We start from the raw sequence: 25,223 nt of genomic DNA, 5'->3' as shown, positions 1-25,223 counted from the left end.
GTTTTTTCGTTGGGAAGATACAATATAAATGGCAATTTAAAGGCTGAGTCTGTCTTCCCAGTAGCTAAAGAGAGCACTGTGATACCAGTCTTCCATGGTATGGAAGAAGTATAAAACCCTGCTCCAAAATCTCCCTTAAGCAGCAGTAGGACATTGTGTGCTGCTGCTCTTGACACAGCAGCAACCACTAGTTGTACTAGTAGTACTGCAGAGATTAAATCTGTGCCTTCCTAAATGTATGTGCTATCAGGATCCAAAGAACTGGAAGAGTTCTCCTGTGTAATTTAAAGGACTTCTGTGCGTCACCATATGCAAAAACACATACGCTGGGCCCTCAGATCCCGTTTAGTGGTCTCCCTGGCTCTGAACCACCACCAGTTGAAGACAAATGCCAGAGGTGAACAAGGGGTTGATTAAAACTCAAAACTGTGGGAAGAGATTATGAAAATACCATCAAATAGTACTCTGTCAAAGGACAGTCTTTATTCACATGGAAATGAGCTGGCTATGTAACTGGATGCAAATCCCTTTTAACTCTAAATTTCCATGGCAACGGGACTCGGCCTGTTGGTGTCTGCTTTCCTCCAGGACATATAAAGCACCTGCGTAAAGTGCCCTGAGAAACAGGTTGACAAAAAGGCAAGTGTCATTTTGTCTTAAAGTATTCTAGCTCTTACTATCTAAATAGACCTGTTTTTCTGTCTTCAGGAATAGTCTAATCCAGCAGGATTGCCAAGGGGCAACGGAGAAAATTGCTGCTTTTCTTCCAAAGGGCTTAGGGTCAATAAAAGAAAACATTGCCAGCTGCATAATGGATGAATTTGCCTGTTGCCAACTTTGCAGTCAAGGCAAAGAAAGCATGTCAGATGTTTTTAGGGACCAAGATGACTTTCATCTCTTTCTTTCTTCTACTAGCCTCGTACATACAGATGCATGTTTAACTAGCATACTGTTCCAGGTAAGGCCTACTGTATTTACACTGTTATAGGAAGCAGTATGAACTTTGGGCTCTAATCTGGCCTTTAATGAAATGTATGCAGTTCTGATCTGTGATCACTGTTGCCTAAAAAGAAAGCAGCAAGGGTGAAATCACACGGATGAGAGCCTCACTGTTCTCAGACAGAGAGGCCTTTTCTTCCCTTTCCCTCCACCAGCCGAGACCTCTCCAATGTCAGCTTAGTTGCAGACCATGCAGCTGCAGCTCTCTTGCATGAGCTATAGACAAGGGGGGCCCTTATTCTTACTGACGACAGCGTTCCCTTTGCTCCCAAAAGGGTCAAAACTCAAATGTGGGAAGTCTTATTCGTTGATTAAATTTGCAGTGGGGAAGCCTTGTGTCTGTACAGTGGGCATGCGCAAGCAGCAGAGAATTTCTGGGTCAGTCAGTCACCAGACAGCAGTTGGATCATCTGCTAGTGCCCTGGGATTTTTTTTTTGTTCCCTTAAGGCTGAGGTTTGAGAGGAAGACTTCAGTGTTCGTTTCAGATAGAAACAAATCTGACCAGTGTCCTCTGTGGTTCTCTCTCAAACAACCTCTGTGCCCATGGATCAGCTGCTGTAACCACTAGCCTGACACCCATGACAGGTGTGTGTGATAAACAGTTTCTTTGGTAAACAACTTGTCCTCACACTGACCCAGCAGCCTCCTTACTTCAGGCTTTATCTTTTCGGGTAACACGAAGGTATAATAATGTAACTAAAGTCTCTGAGCGGCCTGCTTCAGTATGTTTGTGACCTGAGAACTGGTAGTGTTTTAGTGACGGATGGCCTGCAAGGGACCTCCTATTTCTGCTTCCTTGCCATGGGACTTTCTGTAGAATGTATGGATTCATATATTTAGATATAAATATAGATATACTGTAGATATACTTTCTATAGAAAGCGTATATATATATATATTTTAATGTATTTTTCCCAACTCTCTTTTATTAGGCAGTAATGCGTGATTCTCTATCAAAGTGTGAGAATCGCTGTCTTTCCTTTGTCAGCTTGTGGGCCATCACTTTGTGATAAACTACCTGAAAACGTGATCTGGAAGCCACTCTGTGAAGATGAACACCATCTCCAGCCGCTGGAGATCAACACCATCTCCAGCCGCCATCCCCACGCAAACAGGATATCGTTTTATTCTCCTCAGCGCCTAAGAGATGTCCGAGGGAGCCTTTTGCTTCCCCCCCTGCCCCAGCTGTGCCCCCGCTTTTTGCCGGGCGTTGCTGGCACCGAGCCTCCCCTCAGCGACAGCCTGACTGGGGCCGGGCCCGCCACCCCCGGGGCCCGCTGGGCCTTGTAGTTTCCCCGCTCCTCAGGCTGCGGCGGCGGCGCCTCACGCGGGCGGCGGCGGATTGGCGGTGGCGGCACCACGCGCCCGCTCGCCGCTCTCTCAGTGGCCGGCCGCCCAAGCCGTTACCTCGGGGCCGGCCGAGGCGGAGGGTGACAGGCGTTGCCCCGGGAACGGCCCGGGGCGGCCATGGCGGCGGGGCGGGCCCCGCGGTGAGGAGAGCCCGAGGGGGCGGGCGGTGCGGAGGGGGCCCTGAGAGGACGGGGGGTGCGTGTGGAGGGGCCATTTTGGGGGGAGGCCGCCTTCTGAGACCCTCCTCGTCATCCTCATCTTCCTCCTCCTCCTCTTCTTTGGTAGAGCCGGGAGCTTCGAGGGTGGCGTCTGAGAGGAGCCGGCGATGGCGTGGCTCGGGGCGCTCCGTGGAAATTGTGAGAGGCTTTCCGTCCCCACACGGCTTTCCTCCTTCTTTCTCTGTTAAATCTCCTAAGCAACGTTCGTTTGCCTTCCAGGGCGTTTGGGAATATAAAGCGTCGGAAATAGCCGGCCGAGCTGCATTGGATCGTGTTGAAAATGCTGGGAGAGAAAAAGCAGTTAACGGTGAAAAGAGATCTTTACGCGGACCCCACGTTTCCAGCCAGCGACGCCTCTATATTTTTTAATTATTGCACCCCACTTGCCCAATTCAGAGGCGAGATATCTTGGTTGAGACCTCAGGTGAGTTTGAAGGTGTAAAAGCTTGCAGTTTTGTAGACCTGGGCTTTAAGGTGGTAAATGTTAGCTAGCATTGAACAACTGCTTGTGGGTGTCTTTATTGGTTAGAAATATGGAATGGGCAAAAATAGAGTATGTGAGTATTAACGATACATGTCTCACTGTTTTTAAGTCAGGGTTCATGTTCGTAGTTTTGATTTAAATCAGGGTATAGAACTTCAGAATTCCATGATGCTCGTAGAAATTCAGATATTTCATTACAATTACATTTCATCATACACATAATGGGCATATCAAATTAAAAACAATACTACGTTGTTCCCTTTTTTCAAATAAATTGTATAACTTTTGAAAAAGAAATAACTGCATTTGAGAGTGTTTCAGAATGATATTGATTCCTTTGCTATCATTGAAGAAAAATTGTGCTTTGATAACAAGAAAGATTCTCTTTTTTGCCGGCTATAGTTTGTATTATTGCTTTTAAACTTCCATCTAGCTTTTAGAGCCAGACATATGAGAATTAAAAAATTAGAATGCGTTTCTGCAGTACGTTCAATGAAAGTGAAATATTTATGATGTTGCTTTCTATATGTGGGGGGGAAAATAAGGCTATAAAAATGTAACAGTGAAAAAGTATGTTGTCTTTAGTAGTATTGCTTTTCTGCCCTACATCTGGGGTGATTGTGGAAGAGTAGTGGAGCTATTGGTTCTCAGATGGAATTAACACACAAAAGACTTCACAGAGTCCAGTGTGCAGCTGGATTTTGTACTTTACGCCTTGATTACTACTGAGGACTGATGAGTTAACTTCCGTTTCTTGCAGCGCTCGCAGATGCTCACTTTCAGATCAGATCAAATTGTTCAAGACCTTGCATTTGAAGTAATCTCTTTCACTACCAACTAATCTATTTTTATCTGCCCTAGAAAAGCTTTTTCTATTATATGAGTTCAGAGATTCTTGTAACTTGGGATGTGCAGTGTGTTACGAATGGCATCACTTCTATCACAGTTGATCATATGTCTTGCAAGGAGCTGATGAATTAAGTTGTCTTTCACTTATTGACCTCTCTGCTGAGGTTGCACTCGGTGGTGGCATTTGTGCACTAAAATCTATGCGGAAACTAGATTTACCTCATATAAAGTTCCTGTGAAAAACCACAAGGCAGTAATTTTGTTGTTGCTTGCTTTGGCTGAGTCTGAAGACGAAATGTTTTAAGAGGTAAAAGCTCCCTTATTTTCTGAGATGTCTTGGAGCCCTCCTGGCCTGCATTACAGACTTCTGTAGACTGTTAGGCAACCTTCAACTTTAACTCCCCTTCTTTTACTTTCAGGACATTTGTTCTACTCCTCGGTTATTTTCAAACAATCTGCAGGATGTGCAAGTGAAACAAGGAATCCTGGGAGATTGTTGGTTCCTGTGTGCCTGTGTAGCTTTGCAGAAGAGTAAATACCTACTGAATAAGGTAGAGAAGTTTCATGTTTCAGAATTTTCTTTACCTGATTTATATTTATATATTGTTTTTGAATCCCAATCCATATGAATATGGATTTTTGCTATGCTTAGCTGTACTGTTTTTGTTGTGACTTTTTTTTTTAAATTAAATGGCTGGTATTCAGCATAGTTTTAATTTGTTTCATTAAAAAAAAATAATTATTTGTCTCAATTTTGGCTTTTTGTCTCTAGGTAATCCCTCCAGATCAGCCCAGCTGGACAGATGAGTCATATCGAGGCTGTTTCACTTGTCGAGTCTGGCAGTTTGGACACTGGGTAGAAGTAACCATTGATGATCGTTTGCCTTGCCTTGGTGGTAAACTCTGCTTTTCCCAGTGTCAGACAGAAGATTTGTTTTGGCTTCCGCTGCTGGAAAAAGCTTATGCAAAGTATGTGAACACTGTTATTGAGGGAAGTGAAAGGAGGGAATTAAAAGGAGGTAGAATACTTGTGTATCTTACCTCCTGTTTACTTAGACATCGGACTGTTTTGGGCATAGATCTGCATATTATTCAATATAAAGTAGAGTGGTTGCCAGCTTTTCGATACTGGGTTGTACAGAAGTCTCTTCCTAAACCTGTAAGGTGTGTTCTTAATTACATGTGGGATACGATAGTCTTAGGGAGAGAATTAGGGTGAAAAGTAAAAGATTCAAATGATGTTCGTTAAGTCACTATCTACTGGTCACCTAATTTATTAAAGGGAACTGTTTTACTAGTGCAACGGTTTGAGGGCTCAGTGAAAAGCAGACAGCCTGTAAATATCTTTGTGGAAAGCAGCAACGTTACATCAGTTTAAGCTAGGTGAGGTCATGACTGTGTGTCCCACTGCTGCTTTTGCTTTATTTGACAGTTTATTACTGAGTAGAAATAATTAGATTGTTAACACGGTTGAAAATGTGGCTGGTTTATAAAAACATCTATCAAAATCATTGTGGTGAATGGAGTCAAATCTGGTTGGAGGCCAGTTACTAGTGGAGTCCCCCAGGGCTCGGTACTGGGGCCGGTCCTCTTTAATATCTTTATCGATGATCTGGATGAGGGCGTCCAGTGCACCCTCAGTAAGTTTGCAGATGACACCAAGCTAAGTGCGTGTGTCGATCTGCTCGAGGGCAGGAAGGCTCTGCAGGAGGATCTGGATAGGCTGGAGCGATGGGCTGAGGTCAACTGTATGAAGTTCAACAAGGCCAAGTGCCGGGTCCTGCACCTGGGGCGCAACAACCCCAAGCAGAGCTACAGGCTGGGAGATGAGTGGCTGGAAAGCTGCCTGGCCGAGAAGGACCTGGGAGTATTGGTTTATAGTCGGCTGAATATGAGCCAGCAGTGTGCCCAGGTGGCCAGGAAGGCCAACAGCATCCTGGCCTGCATAAGAAGCAGTGTGGCCAGCAGGTCGAGGGAAGTGATTGTGCCCCTGTACTTGGCTCTGGTGAGGCCGCACCTTGAGTACTGTGTTCAGTTTTGGGCCCCTCGCTACAGGAAGGACACGGACGTGCTTGAGCAAGTCCAGAGAAGGGCGACCAAGCTGGTGAGGGGTCTGGAGAACAAGTCTTACGAGGAGCGGCTGAGGGAGCTGGGCTTGTTCAGCCTGGAGAAGAGGAGGCTCAGGGGCGACCTTATCGCTCTCTACAGTTACCTTAAAGGAGGCTGTAGAGAGGTGGGGGTTGGTCTGTTCTCCTACGTGCCTGGTGACAGGACGAGGGGGAATGGGCGAAAGTTGCGACAGGGGAGTTTTAGGTTGGATGTTAGGAAGTACTTCTTTACCGAAAGGGTTATTAAGCATTGGAACGGGCTGCCCAGGGAGGTGGTGGAGTCACCATCCCTGGAGGTCTTTAAAAGACGTTTAGATGTAGAGCTTAGCGATATGGTTTAGTGGAGTACTTAGTGTTAGGTCGGAGGTTGGACTCGATGATCTTGAGGTCTCTTCCAACCTAGAAATCTGTGATACTGTGATACTGTGATACTGTGAAAATGATACCAAATCTATCCAAAACAGAATTTGGAGACAAAGTGCACTGATGAGACAGACACGAAATGTACAAAAGAACCTGGGAGAAAGATTGTGTGGCTGCCAGCAGAGGGCAGAAAAAGACTTTAAGTATAAAGTAGGTTCTTCTGTGGGTATGTTGAGCAGAAGGTGTGAACTAGCTATGACTTGCTAACGCTTCTCTGTACTGTAGGTTTGAAAGGTAATGCTCTGTTTTCTGTCGAATCTTGTTGTTCTGTCTAGGTAGTCTTCTAATTTCTTTTGCTATGTTTTGCAGTCACAGCGTCAGGTGGGGTAGTCTCTTGACTTATTTAAACTGTTGAAGGAAACACTGTGCAGAGTGAACAAACCTATTTAAGAGAAGGAAGAGAGTACTTACGTGGAAAGCAATTATATAGTGAAAGATGATGTGCAAATAAGGTAGAAATTACTAAGCTAGAGCAGTTCCTATATAGGAAAGAATGAGTTAATAAAATTCCCATCAAACAATGAAATACTGATGGCTTATGTATTCTTTAGGTGATGTATTCCGTATAGAAAGCAGTTTGTGCTTTCTCTTGCCTACTTGGGGATGAGGCAGGTTGTAGTCATGATTGTGATATAGGGCAAGATTGAAAGGACAAAAGAACCATTTTTCTTGAGTTCTGCTGCTTGTAGAAACTTTTTCTTGTGTTTTTCTACAGACTGCATGGATCATATGAACAGCTGTGGGCAGGACAGGTGGCGGATGCTTTGGTTGATCTGACTGGAGGCATTGCTGAAAGATGGACCCTGAAAGACCCTGGAAGAAATGTAGAGAAAGAGAAGACTGGTATGGTTTTGAAGAAAGAATTGTTCAGGAGATTAATGAATCTGAAGGAACAATGCGTAATAAGCTGCTCAGTCCTCAATTCCAGACAAGGTAACAGTAAAGTTCTAGACGTTTAAAGGAAACTTTTCAATTTAATGCTGTTCAGTGCACAAGGAAGCCAGCAATTGCATACTGCTGATTCTAGTACCATGCATGTTTTGTTGAGTTCAGGATGGAAGGTTTTTGGGGAGGTGCTTTTTATATTAGGTGCATGGGAAGGTATTATGATTCACTCTCAAAACAAAAAAATTCACCCAAATCCCAACTCTAAAAACCCTAATGAATTTCAGCACCAAGAATTTGTAGATGGTTGAGATCAGCTACTGAGTTAAAATGCTTTAAAATTTTCATTTATTTTATTTCTATATAGTTACAAATAACACTATTTTTAATGCTGTTTTTATACTGATCCAATAAACAATTTCCTTCTAGCTCAAAATTGCTTTCTTTCACAGGATGGTTTAATGTCTGTCTTTGTAAAATATGGAGTGAGTTCTTTTGTATATTTCCTCATCCTCCATTATTATTATTTTTTCTCTTCAGGTGCAAGTGAACTAGGAGAATTTCATGCCTTTATTGTGATAGACATGTTGAATCTTTCTGAAGTGTCAGGCAAGGAAATTGTCCTGCTACGAATACGAAATCCTTGGGGGAGGCGGTGCTGGAGAGGTCCCTGGTGTGAGGGGTAAGTAGGTTTATTTTAATTTGGAAAATCATTTGTAAAAGTTCTGAAGCTCAAGGTTGAAAGTTGCTAATAGATTAAAGTGAAAGAGAGAGGCTTTAGTTTGTATGCAGTTGTTTTGGGAGTTCACTGGTTATAAGGCTAGTCACATTGATCAAATAGTTCTGGTAATCTAAAGTTTTTAATGTCAATTTTTTGTTTAAAAAAGTATTATATCTTTTCGTAGAAACACACTTAAGCTGTTTATTTTCTGTCTCCAGTTTTTGTGGTGCCTTTGTTTTCAATGCAGTTGGTCAAAGGACCTTTACTTAAAAGAGGTTTGTGGCTTCTTATAAGTTGTCACTTAGCTTTACTCAGCTGTTCTTATTGATAATGTCTCAGTTGCAGGAGACAAAAAAAGCTTGTTTAAAACAAAATACAGCAGAAGGATGCATATGCTTTTTGCTTGTGTGCTTTCTTTCTGTTTCTGCAGGTTAATATGAGGAGAAGAAACTGGAATTGATGTAGAGTATATATAAAGAAAAGATCTATTCTGAAAGGAAATACAGAATTTTGTTTTGCAGTTTGAATGGCAGATAGCTTGCACATAACAAGAATGAAAGGGCAGAGACCCTCTTAGCTTATTTTGAAAATTATTAGGATATTTAGACTGTAAAAAAGAACACACAATTCTGGACGCAAGGAGCTTTCAGCAATAAATTATAGTAAAATATTATTGTGCTAATAAGCAGTTTAGAGAGTGTGGGGGTTGTGTGTGTGTCCCAAGTTGAAAAGATGTCTCAAGGAAGCCTCCATCCCTGGCGCTGCTCTTATAAGGCCAAAATTCTTTACTCAGAGGGTGGTGAGGTCCTGGCACAGGCTGCTCAGAAAAGTTTTGATTGCCCCATCCCTGGAAGTGCTCAAGGCCAGGCTGGATGGGGCTTTGGGTACCTTGGGCTGGTGGGAGGTGTCCCTACCATGGCAGGGGGTTGGAACTGGATGATGTTTAAGGTCTCTTCCAACCCAAACCATTCTGTGATTCTAATGCGATTATCCTTTAATGGTTTTTACTTTGGGTAGAGTTTTGGATATATTCTTAGTCTCTTGTGGTAGTTTCTTTGTCAAAGTGACTTGCCATATAGCTGAGAAGATAGCATTTCCTTGAGTGGCCTTAGAGCCCTGTTTTTTTTTCTAAGTGCTGAACGCATATGTATTGCTAGCAAAACAAAAATGTTGCAAATATTGGCTTTTAATGGGTCCTAAATAAAATTTAGGGCTTAGCCAGCAGATTCTCATAGGGACAACTTGGTGCTTCATACAAGCAGTGGTTTTTGATGTTTGCTGTACAGCACTGAAATTCTTTTAGAGCCGTCACTGTGCAGCTTGGCTTACTTCCCTCACTGTTTTTAACAACCGTTAAAATCATTATTTTGGCTCTCACAGTTTGGACGCTATGCTGGGTCTGTGGAAAGCAAAGTAGCTATTTCAGCTGTAAGTATGCTACTGTACCTTATCTGGTTTAGTTTGTTTCTAAGTTTTCTTTCAGTGTTGTGATTCATACTTCCTATTATCCGTCTCACTGACTAGCAAACTGTATACAGGAAACATTCTATGCAGGAATCTGAAAATTAAATGAAACTTCTTGTCCTACACAAGTTTGCTGCACGGGACAGAAGATGGTTACAGAACTCAGCTGGGTGAAGAGCTGAATCTTAGCTTTCATCTTACAGTGGTCAAGGGTGGAGCCAACTAGATCCGGTAGTTGCCTCAGAACTGCTCTCACAGATCCAAGAGGGAGAATTCTGGGTTGATGAAGAGGAATTTTTCAGAGAATTTGATGAGATTACCATGGGCTTCCCAGTCAATGAGGAAGGACAACTTCAGAGCCTCTATACAGGTGTGATATGAAAAAACATCTTTCTTGTTGAAATAATGTTATGTCAATGGGAAAGTGTCATTTGAATTGCAAATGGCTGCAACTAGACCATAATTTCTTTTTCTCAGTCTTTCCTACTTCTACACTTGTAGATCTTTTCTGTCTCTACTGCTGGAAAGAATAGAGGGATAAAAGGAAACTGAAGATCCTTAGAAGAGTCTTTTATATTCCTCAGAGATCTAGTTACTTGCTGGTTTGTTAAGAGATTAGCGTTCTTGTTTGAAGTTTAGACAGCTCCTGTTCTGGAGAGTCTTTAGATTTTTTTTAGTGAGATAGAAACTTTAGATTTCTAAAACCAATTCCTTGTTACTTGTAAAGCTCATGTCATCAGTCTGCCGTTACCAGACATGACATTCATTTTTATGCCTCTCAAAATCTTGTTCATAAATATCTACTGGGAAGAAGTATCAGGGCTACCACAGCATGTTCTCTTGGTCTAGGGAATCTCTGCTCTGCTGTGTATTTGTTGTATAAAATGAAATAACCTCCGGTGTCTGCACCATGTCTTTCTTATTTTGTTAGAGAAAGTGCTGTATCACTCTCAGAATCTTTTTGGATCCTGGGTGAGAGGCCAGTCTGCAGGTGGCTGCCGTAACAACAGCAGCTTCCCTACCAACCCTAAGTTCTGGCTGAGAGTCTGTGAGAAGAGTGAGGTGTGCATTGCTCTGCTGCAGAAACACAGGAAATACAGTGCTGACTGGGCTGGAAGAATTCAAAATCTAACTCACTTAGTAGAGAAAAATCTGTATTTGACTGAAGGCATGCAGGTGAAGAATTATCAGGCTGTGGGACTGCATGTCTGGAAGGTAATTTGGAAGTGACGTTTTTCTTTTTGTAAAAAGGTTTCAAAACATTACTGAAACATCTGACTTAAATCATTCATTTCTTGCGGCAGTGATAGGATTCAACAGTTCACACATTTTACACCTCTGATTTATGTTAGAATGATCCCAATTATGTCACAAAGCAGATGCTCTCTGTACAGCCTAGGAGTGGACTAGTACTTGGTTCTCATCTTTGAGTGCCAAGATCCAGAACTTTTGAGCCTACTCCAAACTAGTGCATGATATTTCAAGCTGATTATTTGATGACAATTCCTGAATTTATTCCTCCTGAATATTAACACTTTCTATTCCTCTTTGATGTTCAGCTTGTCTGCTGATATTCTCTTCCTTGTTTAATTTTGTAAAAGTATGCATGTTTAAAAATGGTTTAAAGAATATTTGATCACTTTTTATTAAAAACTGCTCATTTTCGTAAAATGCCATGCATTGTTATGCATCTGTTCTAGGTGGAGAAGAAACGATTTAACCTTCCAAAGACCCTCTCAGCTCCTCCAGTTGTAGGTACCATCTGCCATTCGTATGATAGAGAAGTGCATGTATGCTGTGACCTTTCACCTGGGTATTATCTTGTTGTTCCCAGTACTTTTCTGAAAGATGCAGTAGGGCATTTCTTGCTTCGTGTATTTTCAACAGGAAGAATCTCACTCAGGTAGGTTTAAAAAGAAACAGAAATGTTCTCAAAGTTGTGGGCATGCACAAACACAGGATGTATGGGGTTATGTGCCAGTGTTCAAAATGTTTCTGAAGAGCTGTGCAGAGCATCAAATAATAGTGTTGTTTTCTCTTTGAATTAATGTAAGTAGTATTTTGTCTCCTTGTTTTTTGGATGAAGCAGCTGTTACCTCTTATTTAAAATATCACAGAGTCAGCTGAGTAGCATCCTGACTCTAAATTGTATGCCAGTGTTCTGAGAGAGCGCATATTTCATAAAAGAACTGAGCAGGTTTCTTCAGAACAGATCTCTCCTATGTGGAAGTTGTTTCTTAGCATTCGGAAAAATGAAGGTGTACCAGAGAAGTTAAAAGCAGCTGTTACTATAGTCAGTGATGGGAAAGAAGAGCTGTATGTTATCATGTACTGAAGAAAGTGTTGGCACATGTTCTAACAGATTGCCTGACATACAGCCTTGTTGATAGTGAGCAGTACAGTTTCAAATGCAAATAGAGTGTCAGCAATGGACTCAGATGACATAATACTTGTAGCTTGTCTTTGCAGAACAGGTGTGAAAAATAGCACTGACATGAATGCTGTCTTCTTTAGTTGAATGAAGGATTGGATTGTGAATTAAAGCATTCAACGCTGACAATATGGCAGAGTATTTTAATTGTGAGTGCCTCAAAACATTACTAGCATTCTGATCAAGTGCTTAGAAGGATCACTGTGTATTGTGTCATATTTGATCTTCATAACTTGTGATGGAAAACAGACTTTTTTAATGTACTCGGAGCAGTCTTTTTCCCCCAATATAACAGTGCTTGCTGATCGAACGCAGGATATCAGCAGTATCAGTCCAATAGCTTCTGATCACTTTTAATATTTTAACTGTAGCAGACTACAGAGATATCTCAACACTTCTAAGTCAGTTATTTATGAGCAATTCTGGGTTAGTGACCATAGGCCTGAAATAAATGCTTAAGAAGACATGATGACGAGTAGTTGTGTGGAGTCAACAAAGTTGTATCTTCTTCCAATAAACCTAAAAAAAATGAGGTTGCCTGACAGCTTGTGCCTGGTAAGCTATATACGGAGGCAAAATATACTGTTGGCAACATGTTTAAAAGCTGTTCAAACGTTTTGGTATTCTGATAGTACACTAACAGCTCGTATGTCCTTGGACGGAAGCTGGCAAATTGCAGTATAAAGTCAGAACATGGATTAATCATTTACTCTGCAGAATTTGTAGGTAAGATGGCATCAAGTTCTAGACTGAATAAAGGTCTGCAAAATGATGAGGCTAATTTTGCTATATGGGTGCAAGATGTGGACTTTTATTGCCATTATATTTGGTTTCTGGACATAGCATCTGTGGAACACTTGACTGGATATTTTATCCCATCATCTGTTGCTGTTAAGTGTAACACTTCTGCCTCTGAAATAGAGGTGTCAGTCTGGATACGTGTCTAGAATGGACAGTCACAGAATATCAGAACAGCTGTTACATTAACTGGATGGAAAAGTGGAAGTAAGGACAGATGGTATGTTTTAAGTTACATTGCAATATGATTTCAAATGCTGTGGAACTGATGTTGATACTAGTTTGTTCATGTGGCTGTGAGAAGTGGTGCTGGGCTATGATCGAAACGTGTTAATGTTACAGCAATCAAGTCAGCAGGTAGAATGGAATTCTCTGAATAAAGGCATAGTGGATCCAGGAAAAAAAACAACCCCAGCGTATGTTTTGAACTTACTGAGAGGTGCTTGTGTGTGCTCAAGGCAACACTATCGGCTGTATTGCTTTCAATTATACCTTACAAAACAGTATTGAGAAAAGTGTGTAAACTGTGATACATCATGAATATATAAAAATCTATCTGGTTTTGATGCATAGTTTGCATATGCTATGTTCTTCTGGATGTCCCTGTGTTCCTGTAAGTTGATGTAATGCTAGTCTGTTTTTGTGAGCTGGTTTTCTAAATCTGTGAAATCATAGAGATCTTTGTGCATTTAGTTTTGTTCTCTCTTGTGTTTGATAGTGAGGTAAAACCACCACCACCAGATGCTGCCCTCTCTGAAGAACTCCCAGCAGGTGAATGGGAAACAGTGCAGCTGCAGGGATGCTGGAAAAATGGGCAGAGTGCTGGAGGTAGCAGGAACTTCCCCTCCTTCCATATCAATCCCTGCTTTCCCCTCTCCATTCCTGCAGGACCAGGAAAAAGCAGTGTGAAAGTTACTCTCCGTCAGCACTGCCAAGATAGCAAGTGTCGTCCAATAGGTTTCCATGTTTTCCAGGTAAGACTTCTTCTGATCAGCTTGCTTATTTGCCAGGTGTGAAGGTAAGCCTGTCAGTTGTTTCAGTGCTCCTTGCCCTGGGCAAGGGACATACTGCTTTTAGGAGAAGTTCAGGCTGATCCTGTGTAAAAGATCAAATTTCCTAGGATTGATTTATCTGTACTTAATACTGCCACCTGGATTTTCTGAAGGCCTTCCCATCCTTCTCTTCTATAGCTCTGTACATAAGAATGAGCATGTGAAGTGTAATAGATACATAAAATATACTTTACTGTGCTGTACCTGGCATTTACAACTATGAAGACTGAAATATTTGAGAAGATAGGCATGTTTTCTTTCTTTTTGCAGGTGCCTAACAGCAGTTGGAAACCAAATACTTCCTCTTTTCTACACTTGGAGCCACTGGTTAGCTGTGTACCCCATTGCTATTCACAGGAAGTAAGCCAACTTTGCAGGCTTCCTGCAGGAAGTTATGTAATTATACCATCCACATACTTGCCCAATACAGAAGGCAATTTTACAGTGGTCATAGCAACCAAAATAGACAGGTAAAAATACGTTGCTTTGTGCATTTTAAGTTTTAAAGCTTTTTAACAAATAGGGATGTTTTTTGACAAGCTGCAGTGAGTTGTAAACTTTATTCCATGTAGTTGCTCCTGATGTGAGTAATAGCAGGTCTGAATCAGAGTCTGTAGATTCTGTAAGATTGTGTTAATATTCCATATGGGTAAGAATGTGGAACAACACCTAGCATAACAGTCTTCTCTTTTCAAAGTGTCATAAACTGATTTGCAAGATCCCCGAGGGCTTTGCACAGAAGTAAGTGTGGTTTTCATTTTCAACAGGAAACGTATTCACAGCCGAGAGACACTTGGACAAGTATTGCAAGAGGTAAGTGATACACTTCTTAATTTCAGTTGTCCTAAAGATGACACAGGCATCATCAAGGCTTATGTATTAGCTAATATTTGAGAGTTATGCATTAGCGGACTGGACTTTGAATGCTCTTATTTACTTGCTGCAAATTGATGATCAGGGAAGCAGTTATCTTTCTCTTGTTCATCTGCCAAAGCGCTATATGTACTTTCCTCGTGGTGCTTGTTATTTTAATATATAGGAAATTAAGTATGTAGTGAAGCTCTTTATTACCGTTGTTTTAGAAAAACAATGTTGCAAGACTGAGGGGTTATATTTAAAGATGTATTTCTTAAATATTCTGTGAAACTGTTTGGACTTGAGCAAAGGGTACTGCCTGACATCAAGGGAACAAAAAGGTTAGATTCTTCAGGACTTCAAAATTTGGTGAATTTGGAAATGGCAGTTGTAGTTTCCTGATCAGTGACAGAAATTAATGTCTGAATCTAATGTTCAAGAGCATAGTGCTCAGTGCTTTCAGAGTTTTAACCTCTGAAGGATCTAGGCAGTCAGTCTTACTGAGAAGTTGGGCTGTCGATTTCTAGGGTGGATCAGAGTAGAGCTGGATGTCAGTGTATAATTCTAGAAGTTTGTGCAATTTCTGATTACTGAAGTTATGGAATTAACAAGCTTTTTAGTTTCTTTAAGACATTTCACAGGCTAAACTAGCTTTTACCCTTGGTTTCTAAATCCTTCTTTTCTCTATTTTATTTCAATTCCTTACAAGTTTCTTCTCTTTCTTGACAAAGTTAACGGATTAAGTAGTTATTTTCTGCCTTGTTCACTTTTTTGTAGGTTTCATTTACAACTGTGATGAAAAGGTAATCTGGAATTCTCATGCTGTCATTTTGAGAAACCTTGGAAAGCTGAGGAATGCTTCACTTCTTGCTGGTTTTGGTTTCGAATGGGATAAAAAGAAGATGCTCATTGCCCCGTTGTTTTTCCAATGGTACCAACTGTCAGGCCTACAACGATGTCCTTGTAAAAATACCTCCTTAATCATGTACATTCTAAACATGTTCTTCCCATGTGTTTTAGAACCAGCATTGTACAGTGAATCTTCATAATGTACCTCAGTTCTTCACAGATGCAGGTGGAGAATATGTGCATGTTTTAACCCAAGCTGCAGTTTTAGAAGAAAACCAGAAATTGTAGGTGCATAATGGAATAATATTTGGTGGGGAAAAAAAAATCAAGCTTACAGAAGGAGACCAAACTTAAAGAGACCAAAGGGTAAACATGAAGGAAAGAAACTGGAGTCTTTATTCAGGTAGGACATACCTCAAGAACCATCAAAATACACTGGAGTAGAGAAAGTTCCTACACTGCCAGTCATGCTGCCGAGCACTTTATTGCGGGCTCTTTGCTGCACCATGCATATTGTAGGGTGAAAAGAATTTTTTTTGGGAGTTTTTCTTTAATGAAAACCACAAACAAAAGAGATAAGACTTGAAAACTTTTGTTTATGGACTACCGTGTCAGACTGCTTTTGTAAATCTGTCAGAATGTATTTTATGCAAGATCTGCCCTCACTGTAAGAAATACGAAGTTTAAGAGACTTTTCTTAATTTCTGTTAGAAAGTATTTCTTATTCAAGGAAGATTTTTTAGATGTTATATTTTCCTCAATAAAAATGGAGTAATGTTAAAAAGTTTTAAAATGTCTTTTATTAAAAAGGTGAAAACTGTCAATGATGTCATGTCTTTTTGTTCTACGATTTTCACTAAATGGAAGGTGGTAATTGGAAATATTAGGAGAATAAGGCTTTCCTTTAGTTTTATGTCTGAGAAATAAGTAACTTTTTGCTTTTGCTTTCAACTACATTCTAGCGTAGTTTATGCTTGTCCCTACTGAACCTTGACAACTGAAAGCACCTAGGATGCTCCTGGCTGCATTTTAAGTAGTCAAAACTTTCCACACCTGTTGTGGAAGTATGGGACAATGAAAGAAAAGCCCCTGTGGGTAATGAATGTGTTTGCTTTACCAAATATTGCCATCTTCATTATTTTCTTCATTTCTTGAAAGGCTGTTACTTTCCCTTCAAATAGCAAATTATTGGATGATATAATGGTGTTTCTGAGTAGAAGGAGGGAAGTTCATGAGGACACCTGGATCCGTGATGTGATGAAATAGTGAACAGGTACTGAAGTAGTAACGTAAAAAAGGTGTAAGTATTTCTAAATTGAATATGGTTATAAGAGATCCTATTCTGCATAAATTTATGCATTTGTGAAGCTTATATACTACAAGATACAGTGCTTCCAGGGAGTGTGAAAGGAAAAGAAGAGCCAAAACTTAGTCTGTATAACCTGGTATCTTCCGCAGAAGGATGTAAGAGAAGGCCTTCTGTGAATGACGAGGAATAACAGAATACTGAAACAAAACTGTTTTTTCAGGCATCCTTGCTGCATCAGAACAGTTGTGCCATTTAAAGTGTGATGTGTGACGGAGCGCACATGCAGGGAAAGCTTGGTACAGGTTGCTTCTCTAAAATGCTACATCTGATTCCACTGCTACTGGGAGTGTGTAAATACGTTTTTTTGATAAAGTAATCGAGTATTTATATATACCTAAGACTTGATTATATGAGCTTACGTAAGTAAACTTATTTTAATTTCAAAAAGTTCAACTGCATGAAATCAGACCTCCTAAATAAAAATACTTCTATATTAATTTGCTATACTGAGTTACCTAAATTTGAATGTAAATGAGATACTTGTTCTTAAAGTAACTGCAGTTACTGACTGGTCAAAGTCCCTCAGCTTTGTAGGATGTTGCAGACTAACGTGGAATAGCCCGCAGTTGGTATGGATGTGGCTGCAGTATTGCACCCAAAATATACTCCATGTTGATTTCCTTTACTCCCTCAGGGAGCTGGAATGTGAACGCCCGAAGCAGGTTGGTAAAGAAGATGAAGAGTTCAACTCGTGCCATCTGTTCCCCCAAACATACACGGTGCCCTGCAGGAAAAAGGGAAAAGAAGTTAGCTGTGTAAAGTGAAGTTGTGAAAAAGAACATAAAACAGTATTCCACTGAGTTCCATAAATCATGTAAGCTAATTATTTTCTTAAGACGTTTCCTGTTCCCGTTCGCCCTTCTGTAAGGACAGAACATGCCTTTAAGGTGACGGGGACATTTATTTACCTGAGAAACTGTTTTTCTAATTATGTAAAGTATTTTTTTTTCCTGGAACATGAATGAGATTCTGCCTTTTTACTTTTGCTTCATGTTCTGTGTCTTGTGTTCTGTGACAATCACAAAGGACTTCTTGGATAAGGAGCCGGGTTTTGTAAAGCTTCATTACTTCAAGGCCTTTACATGTTAAGTAGGGAGAACTGGAACACTGTAGCATGCAACTCTGAAGATAAGTAGAAGGATGTAAATGGTCTTTCTCCAAAAGAAATTAAAAAGGCTACATTGGGTCCTTAGAGCCTAGTACCTTCTCTGTAATACTGTCCAGGAGCAGATATTTAAGAGATGGGAGTGAAACATAGGCAGAATGATATATAGGCTCAGTGATTCATTTCGATGTACTGTTTTTATAGTATATTTCAGATTTTTATCCAAAGTACATTTAATATATATAATATCTCAATATTCACACTCTTTAGAATATATGTTATATTGAAATACTCATATTATATAAATTGAAAACCACCAAAGCAAGTTAAAAAAAAGAATTTCCTATGCCTAGGTTGAAACAGTAACATAAATTAGTTATCTTCATTCATGTAAACTGGTGGCAAGTTTTTTGATTGACTATATAATGTTCTGTTAAATCCTTGGTTTTGCTGATTTTCTGGAAATGCAAGAGAACCTGTAACTAGATTATTATTGGAGGATTTGGGAGACGGAGATTTGGTTTTCTGATTTATCACAGATTTTTCTCTGTGCGCTTTGTCAAATCATATTACTTTTGTCTTTGGGTTCCCATTTGTAAGGTGAGAATAAAACCTCAGAATGAGGTTTTATAACAACCTTGAGGATGTTAAGAAGGTTAAATATGTTATGGACTAAGAAGGTGAGATACCCTGATAGTAGGGACTATACATATACCAAGAAGATAGCTTTATTCCTCCTAGCCATACTTATTCTCTGTTTTAATGCATAAAAATATAAAATTCAATACAATATTTCTGGCTTTTACAGTAAAACACCTGACTTTACATATTCATACCAAATGTGTTTTTAAAATTTTAGAATTTAGAAATAGTGGTTTTTAGTTGTGCTGCAAGACGATGAACAGGAATGCTGAAGCGTCAGGGCATTACCTGCTGAGAAAGGTAAGAACGCCTCTTTGTTCACAAAGTTGCCATCCAAATCAAGGAAATGATTTGGGTTGAATTTCCAAGGGGTTTCCCAGTGCTCAGCGTCATACACAACAGAGTGCAGATTTGGCAACACAAGTGTGCCCTGCAAGAAGAAGCAGAGATTGTTTTCTATGTGACTGATTCTTTTCTGGCTCTTTCCTTTTGTTTAGTAGATAATAGCGCCATCCTGTGTCTGCGGTGCGTTCTCTGGATTCAGCTTGGTCTTCTCCTGCGTACATCCAGGCATAACGAACCCTTGTATCTTCTCTTTGTTGTAAAGTATTACGTGTTTGGCTCTGTCTACATGTTATCTCATCCTAGGGCTACTGAAGTGTCTTCCTGTCTGAGCTAGATTGCAGCTTGGATTCTTTTAGATGCCTGCCAGAATAATCACAGTAGCTTTCTTCTTTTGTACTCTTTACTGGATCTTTCAATTCCATCACATCAAATTCATGCTCAATGTGTTTGGGACATTCCTAACATGTCAGTGTGACTGTTAGATCTGTTGCTGTAATGAGCCATCGTCGTCTTAAGTATGTGTTTTTTGGGATGAGGGTTTTTTTTTTTTAATTGGCAGGGGTAAGTATGGCTCCAAGCTGCCCCCTTAATTGTGAAAGTTAGCTAGCATGCAATTCATTAAACGCCATTTAAAAATCATTCCTTAAAACACTTGCTCTGCTTTGATGCCCAGACATCATCTGTATTTGGCTAGCAGGAAGAAGGATTTGAATTTTCCCGATGTATTTTTACTACCTGTGCTGTTAGCCTTTTTCCCAAGCCGTTTCTTTTGTATCTGCTAATGAAAACTTAGCCCTGAGCACTCACGTTTGTTTCATGCCTGTGACATGCTACAGTATGCTCTCTGTGCCAAGTTAGGAGTTGTTGGAGCTAAGGTGATAGAAATACTAAACATCCATAATCAAAAGCTTAAAAAAAAAAATGTATTCTATACCTTTTTAATGTGAAAGCCCATCAAAGTTGTATTCCTCACACATTGTCGAGGGACCCCAACAGAGGTAATGTTGCTGTACCGCAAAGTCTCATGAATCACAGCATTTGTATATGGCAGTTTTTTACGGTCTTCATAACTGATGAGATGGGACGGTTCCAGAGCAGCCTCTATCTCTCTTTGAACCCTTTCTGCAAAGAAATGGGAATATTTATTTTTTCCCTTTGTTTTCAGTTTTGTATAAGTGTGGTCCAGGAGTGTGGAAAAAGAAATTGTGTTGTTCTGAAATGCCTTGGCACATAGCTCAACTGCTTTGTTGGTTTCAGTCGATCAAAGAAACGCATATTCCCAAAACACAGGATGGTCTCTGATTTAAGACACATCCCACTTGCTTATGAGGGTAATATCGTTCTGTATTAAAAAAAAAAAAAAAAGTGACGGGTTCTATTTCTAGTATGTTTATGAATACTTTTCAGATCAGGTAGCTTTGAAAAGTTTTAACCCCATTGAAGGTTAGCAAAAATCTTGGTTGCATACAAAATCATGTCTTTAGCTAGTATTCTGTGTTTTATCTCATTAGAAGGGGGTGGGAGTGATTTTTATTAATTTCTGTTAGTCTTGCTTGGTGATCTGGTGGGGAAACACACTTCTGTTTCATTTGTTTCATTTCTAGACCTCACTTGTTGACATACTACCATTTGAATTCATTGCTAACATTTATTTGCTATGTTGCAAGGGATTGAGCTCATACTTACACTGCAATGATGTTCCTTATGATGTAATGTTGAGTACAGTTCGCTGATAAGGCTTTTACTCACCTTGTATTCCTGGGTATTTCACCATATAGAGCAGTGCCCAGAGAAGGGTGGTACTTGTCGTTTCTGTCCCTCCGAGCAAAAGATCAACCACAGTCTGAACCATGTTGTCTTTATTAAACGTAGAGGTGGGGTCATCTTTGGTCTGTAGAATATATTCACAAGAAGACTATGAAGTGGAGATTTTCAGACTTACCTTTGGTCATGTAGCAGTTGGTTTTAATGGATGAAAAAGGTGAACAGCCCATCAAAAAGCAAAACTCTTGGGTTTACAAGCGGAAGCATGCATATAAGAATTATATAGTAGTTACTTAAGAGCAAGTATTTATAGTAAGCACCGAGGCCAAGGGGAGGCTTGTGGGGTAAACAGATACTTACTTTCTCTATTTGAGCTAGGTAGAAGTCAATGAGATCCTGTGGATTGCCTGCTTTCTCTCTCTCGTGATTCTGGACCTCATTCATAACTAAACTGTGCATGAAGGCGTTGAATGCAAACACTTCCTGATGCGGTCCTGGGAAATAGTGCATAAGCCATGGGAAAGCATCGTACATCTGTGATTTTAAACAAAAAGGAAGAAACGTGAGCTCTTTTAAACAGAGAACCCAATTCCAATTTACTGATTACTGTGTAAAGTCACTGCAACACTAATTTCAGTTAGGAGAGGCAATACACAAGTCGGAACATGGGAAATAATGGAATGGAAATGTTTGAAAGTGATCATCACCGACTTGATTTTTTTTTTAATTGTGAAGTACAAATGCACTTTAAGGCACAGGAGCAAGAAAATTAGATTCTTACCCTGCCCCAGATAGTAGCTTGAAAGTAGATCACAAAATAAATAGCTTTGATAAGCTTGCTGAAAGATTCATCCTCACTGGAGAAACGATGTCCAAAAACAACAACACAAATTATATTTGCAATAGCATGGACAATGAACGTGCGGGGGTCAAAAGGCTTGCCTGTGAATATAGGAGGTACTTGTGAATATTTCTGAAAAGACTGTAGTGAGAAATAATACAGGAAGAAGGCAGCTTTTTTTTAAATAGTAAAAGTAATAACAGTTCAAGTTGTAGATTATCAGATAGATAAATTTCATACAATTGAACTCTAGGTTAATACAAATTAACTGGATGGATTGTATTTGTAGGGAGTCTTAATTTTCAATCTGCTTTAAATTTTTATAAAAACAGTAATTACTGGCTTTGAGAAGACAAACGTTAGATCTCCTTTCTCCTGCCTCTGACTTGTGATCCAGGTTGTCTGAAAGCACGAGCACTGGATTAGAACATATGCCTTCAAATCTGGAGGCAGATAAGTACGTTTGGAAAAAAATAAAGCAACAAAAAACAGGAAAAAAAAAGTAAAGTCTGAATTTTGTAGTCATGTTAAAATGACTTGTCTGTTTTGTTTTCAAGTGCAGCATAACATTCAGTTATATATATATATATATATATATGACTCTTTTTTTTTATTCCCACAGATTGGAACGGCAAAAGTTGCATAACGCTAATTTTACAGGATGGAACACAGCTCCTATTAAAAAGGGTTAAAGTAAACAGAAACTAAACCTGGAAAAAAAAATAATCAAGTACACGTTTAAATGGTGAGGACAACCTTTGAATTATACTAAGGAAGATGGTGGATTATGCATTTCTGACTTCAGTCCAACATTCGTAGTGCTTCTTGGAAAAAGTAAATACAATTATTGGGTTCAGTATGGGGAAGAGTTGCATAGAAGGTAAAGATTTGGGCTGTACCAGGGACTCAGACTAGATGGTTTACTCATTTCTTACATATCCACGGATCTTTAAAATGTTGCTCTCAGAAGATAGATGGGCCATTTTGCTATATGTAGGGCAAAGTAAGAAGGGAACTTCTCTGGTTTCACATCAGTATGGAATATGGTGTGGGTGAGGGATTTGGCTTATCAGAATATTTACATTTAGTTGCTTTATTTTGGCATCTTGCTAAAATTCTACTGGTTTCTATTTCATCTAAACCCTAAAAAGGAGTTTTGTTGGACAACTGAACGATACATTCCTTGTGTTGGGCTTCTTTCTCTGCCAAATCCTAAAGGCTTGCTGCCCTAGAATGACTTGCGGCAGGTCACAATTTGTATTCTTTATGGAAGAAAACCGGGTTTTTCTATGGGGTTTTGATAGGGTTTTTCTGAATGTAAAAATTGTTACCAGCTGTCCTCGAGACTGTGTTGATAATAAACATGTTTTACTACCCTTACTTTAAAAAAACAATTTCATATTGCCAGCTGTGCAGACAAAACATTTTTTTGCTAAGAATGCAATTAAGAAGCTGGTAAAGTCCCACTAATAGGAAAAATAATACCTATGTTACTTTTTTTTTTTTTTAAAGGGGGGTGTGAAACTTTTATTCCCCTAACCCAATATATTTCAGAAAATGCTCTAAGTCTTATTTTTTCTAGTGAATTTACCTTTTGTGTTTGCAAAGATGTCCAGAAGGTGATGGGCCTCTGTTTGAATTTGATACTCCAAATTGTTCTTACCAAATCCAAGGCTTCTTATAACCATCATGCCAAAGCGTCTCTGTTGCTTCCAGGTGTGCCCGCTTGTCAGAAAAATACCTGAAGAACACAGAAACCTTTATTTGATTGCTAGGGAGGGAAATCCTTTCACTGCAGGAGGCAATCTGAAACTGAGTGGTCAGGGGTTTTGGTAAAGGCAGAACAGCTTTCTCTACCAGTGTCTTCTCCGTGAACATTCTTCAGTTTTAGAACTGATACAATTGCAGGGCAACTCCTCTCAGCAAGTATTTCTTTTAATCTATGGGAAAAAGCCAGTAGCATGCTCTATAAGAGGAGTTTTTTTTTTTTTTTCTCCTTAATATGCTAGCTCTGCACGGAGCCTTTATGCGACATAAGCCCAGTTATGTGTTTGTATAACGGTAGGTTGTGTTTTATAGGAAAGCATCTTTTTTCTTTGTCTTGTTCATATTTCAGTATGGTGACATCTCCTACCTTTCTCGCCCATCATGTCCCTGTAGAATGGGGTGAGAGGTCTTCCAGAAGTCTCCTGTGAATGGGTAATTATGCCCTCTTTTACTGCTTTGTACCTGTTCAGTATAACAACAGGTGTCTGTCCCATCCACAGTGTGTAGATATTCCCATAGATTTTGGTCAACTGAAGAGTTAATAACAGTAAATTAGTACATGTGAAATAGGGAATACATACACTTAATTATTCATTTTAAGAGTTTCCTGTTGCTATAGCTAAACTCATTTGCCATCAAATTAGGTCAAGGGTATCAGAAAAATTTAGCCTTCTGTTGTAATGTGCTTTGGGAACAGACAATAATCGTACTTTACAGAATAGATACTAAGGGCATCTCTCAAAAGAGCACCTCTGAAAATGTCACAAAGAAACTCTGTTAGCTCAGAATCAAAGAACAAAGGAATACATGCAAAATCCCCCAAATTTTCTGTTAATTTTCATTAATGACTTAAATTGTCAGATTTTTTCTTGCTTCTAGCTTCTGGAGAAAGCAAAGCAATATTTTTGGATTCTTTCCTGTAGCTTTCCCATGATTATTCATATTTGCCTCTATTGGCCCTCCTCAGATTATGCTCATATTTTTCCTTAAAACAGTTTGAAGCAAATTCCTTAGTTGTAATTTTATTTGGCTTATAAAGGACTCATGTTGCAAGCAGAACAGCAACCATTTTTTTCCTGTTCCATTTTAGTAATAATCTGTGCATTGCTGACTTTTGGTGGACAAACAAGGGGTCAATTTACATTATATATTTGGTCTTCTAATGGCCACTCATGGCCTGGACATGTTCCAGTGATATCAGTGTCAGGCAAAGGAAATTCTACTCGAGATGTTTTACAAGACAAGAGATATCAATATGAAAATAGAAAACAAAACTGACAATGGAATATCATGGTACTGCATTTAGTCTTTGTGATAATGTTATACATGGATTTTACTGTATCCAAAAGAGAGAGAGAAAATGTGATAAAGCATTATGATATATTTTACTAAGGAATATTTTTATTAATGCAGGGTCTTTGGATTCTTTGATATTAGTTGATAATTAAGATTGAAGATTAAAATAAAAAAGCCCGAAGTTTAAACTGTTCTTATGCAATGTACAGTGTATGTTAAAATAGATGGATTTTCAACCACAGATATAAATAAATACCTTGGCGAGAGTTTCTCTGCGAAGTTTGAAGTCCAGCAGCCACAAGTTTCCAATGACAGGGAGAGGGACTGGTCCTGGAGGAAGCTGGCTACGCATCCATTGCAGCTTCAGGAACTGCAAAATCAGGAAAGATGCTACCAGAGCTATAAAAATCTCAACAATCCCCAACATCTTATGAAATTTTTTTGCTTCTTGCTGTTTTTGTGTATGACTCTGAAAATACGAAGTTCTGTAGATGAATGAGTTTGCCTCTACTGAAGTCTATCTCTTTCTAGAGAAAATATGCCATCTCTCTCTCTCGTTCTCCTTCCCTCTCTCTCGACCTGCGGTTTTTCCAAGCTGAAGTCCTTA

The 25,223-nt window shown here is 39.6% G+C and overlaps 2 protein-coding genes across 6 annotated transcripts; one reads left to right on the top strand and one right to left on the bottom strand.

Annotated features, from left to right (window-relative positions):
* The first annotated feature begins 547 nt into the window (after window positions 1-547).
* Window positions 548-16,311, top strand: CAPN10 (calpain 10). 5 transcript variants are annotated; one of them, XM_083848310.1, is made up of 15 exons: window positions 548-2,490; window positions 2,636-2,706; window positions 2,788-2,992; window positions 4,321-4,452; window positions 4,674-4,870; window positions 7,148-7,365; window positions 7,858-7,999; window positions 9,706-9,872; window positions 10,434-10,717; window positions 11,203-11,405; window positions 13,450-13,502; window positions 13,620-13,705; window positions 14,054-14,253; window positions 14,551-14,596; window positions 15,416-16,311. In XM_083848310.1, the coding sequence occupies exons 3-15, from the start codon at window positions 2,849-2,851 to the stop codon at window positions 15,443-15,445; spliced, it is 1,902 nt and encodes a 633-aa protein (XP_083704436.1). In that variant the 5' UTR covers window positions 548-2,490; window positions 2,636-2,706; window positions 2,788-2,848; the 3' UTR covers window positions 15,446-16,311. The 5 variants fall into 5 exon arrangements, 3 of the variants coding, with proteins under 3 accessions (XP_083704436.1, XP_083704435.1, XP_083704434.1); XR_014588040.1 differs by lacking the exon at window positions 13,450-13,502 and having other exon boundaries at window positions 551-2,490; XM_083848308.1 differs by having other exon boundaries at window positions 552-2,490; window positions 13,450-13,705.
* LOC310904093 (cytochrome P450 2J2-like) lies at window positions 15,855-25,192 on the bottom strand. The gene is made up of 9 exons (XM_083848321.1): window positions 24,873-25,192; window positions 23,688-23,850; window positions 23,145-23,294; window positions 21,494-21,654; window positions 21,073-21,246; window positions 20,698-20,839; window positions 19,883-20,070; window positions 18,892-19,033; window positions 15,855-17,580 (listed from the first exon to the last, which is right to left on the bottom strand). The coding sequence occupies exons 1-9, from the start codon at window positions 25,041-25,043 to the stop codon at window positions 17,402-17,404; spliced, it is 1,470 nt and encodes a 489-aa protein (XP_083704447.1). The 5' UTR covers window positions 25,044-25,192; the 3' UTR covers window positions 15,855-17,401.
* Window positions 25,193-25,223: the final 31 nt, after the last annotated feature.

The sequence above is a fragment of the Anser anser genome (assembly GCF_964211835.1).
Source record: "Anser anser genome assembly, chromosome: 9".
NCBI classification, from domain to species: Eukaryota; Metazoa; Chordata; class Aves; order Anseriformes; family Anatidae; genus Anser; species Anser anser.
Note: the sequence above shows the minus strand (reverse complement) of the source record. Positions and strands in the feature narration are given on the sequence as shown.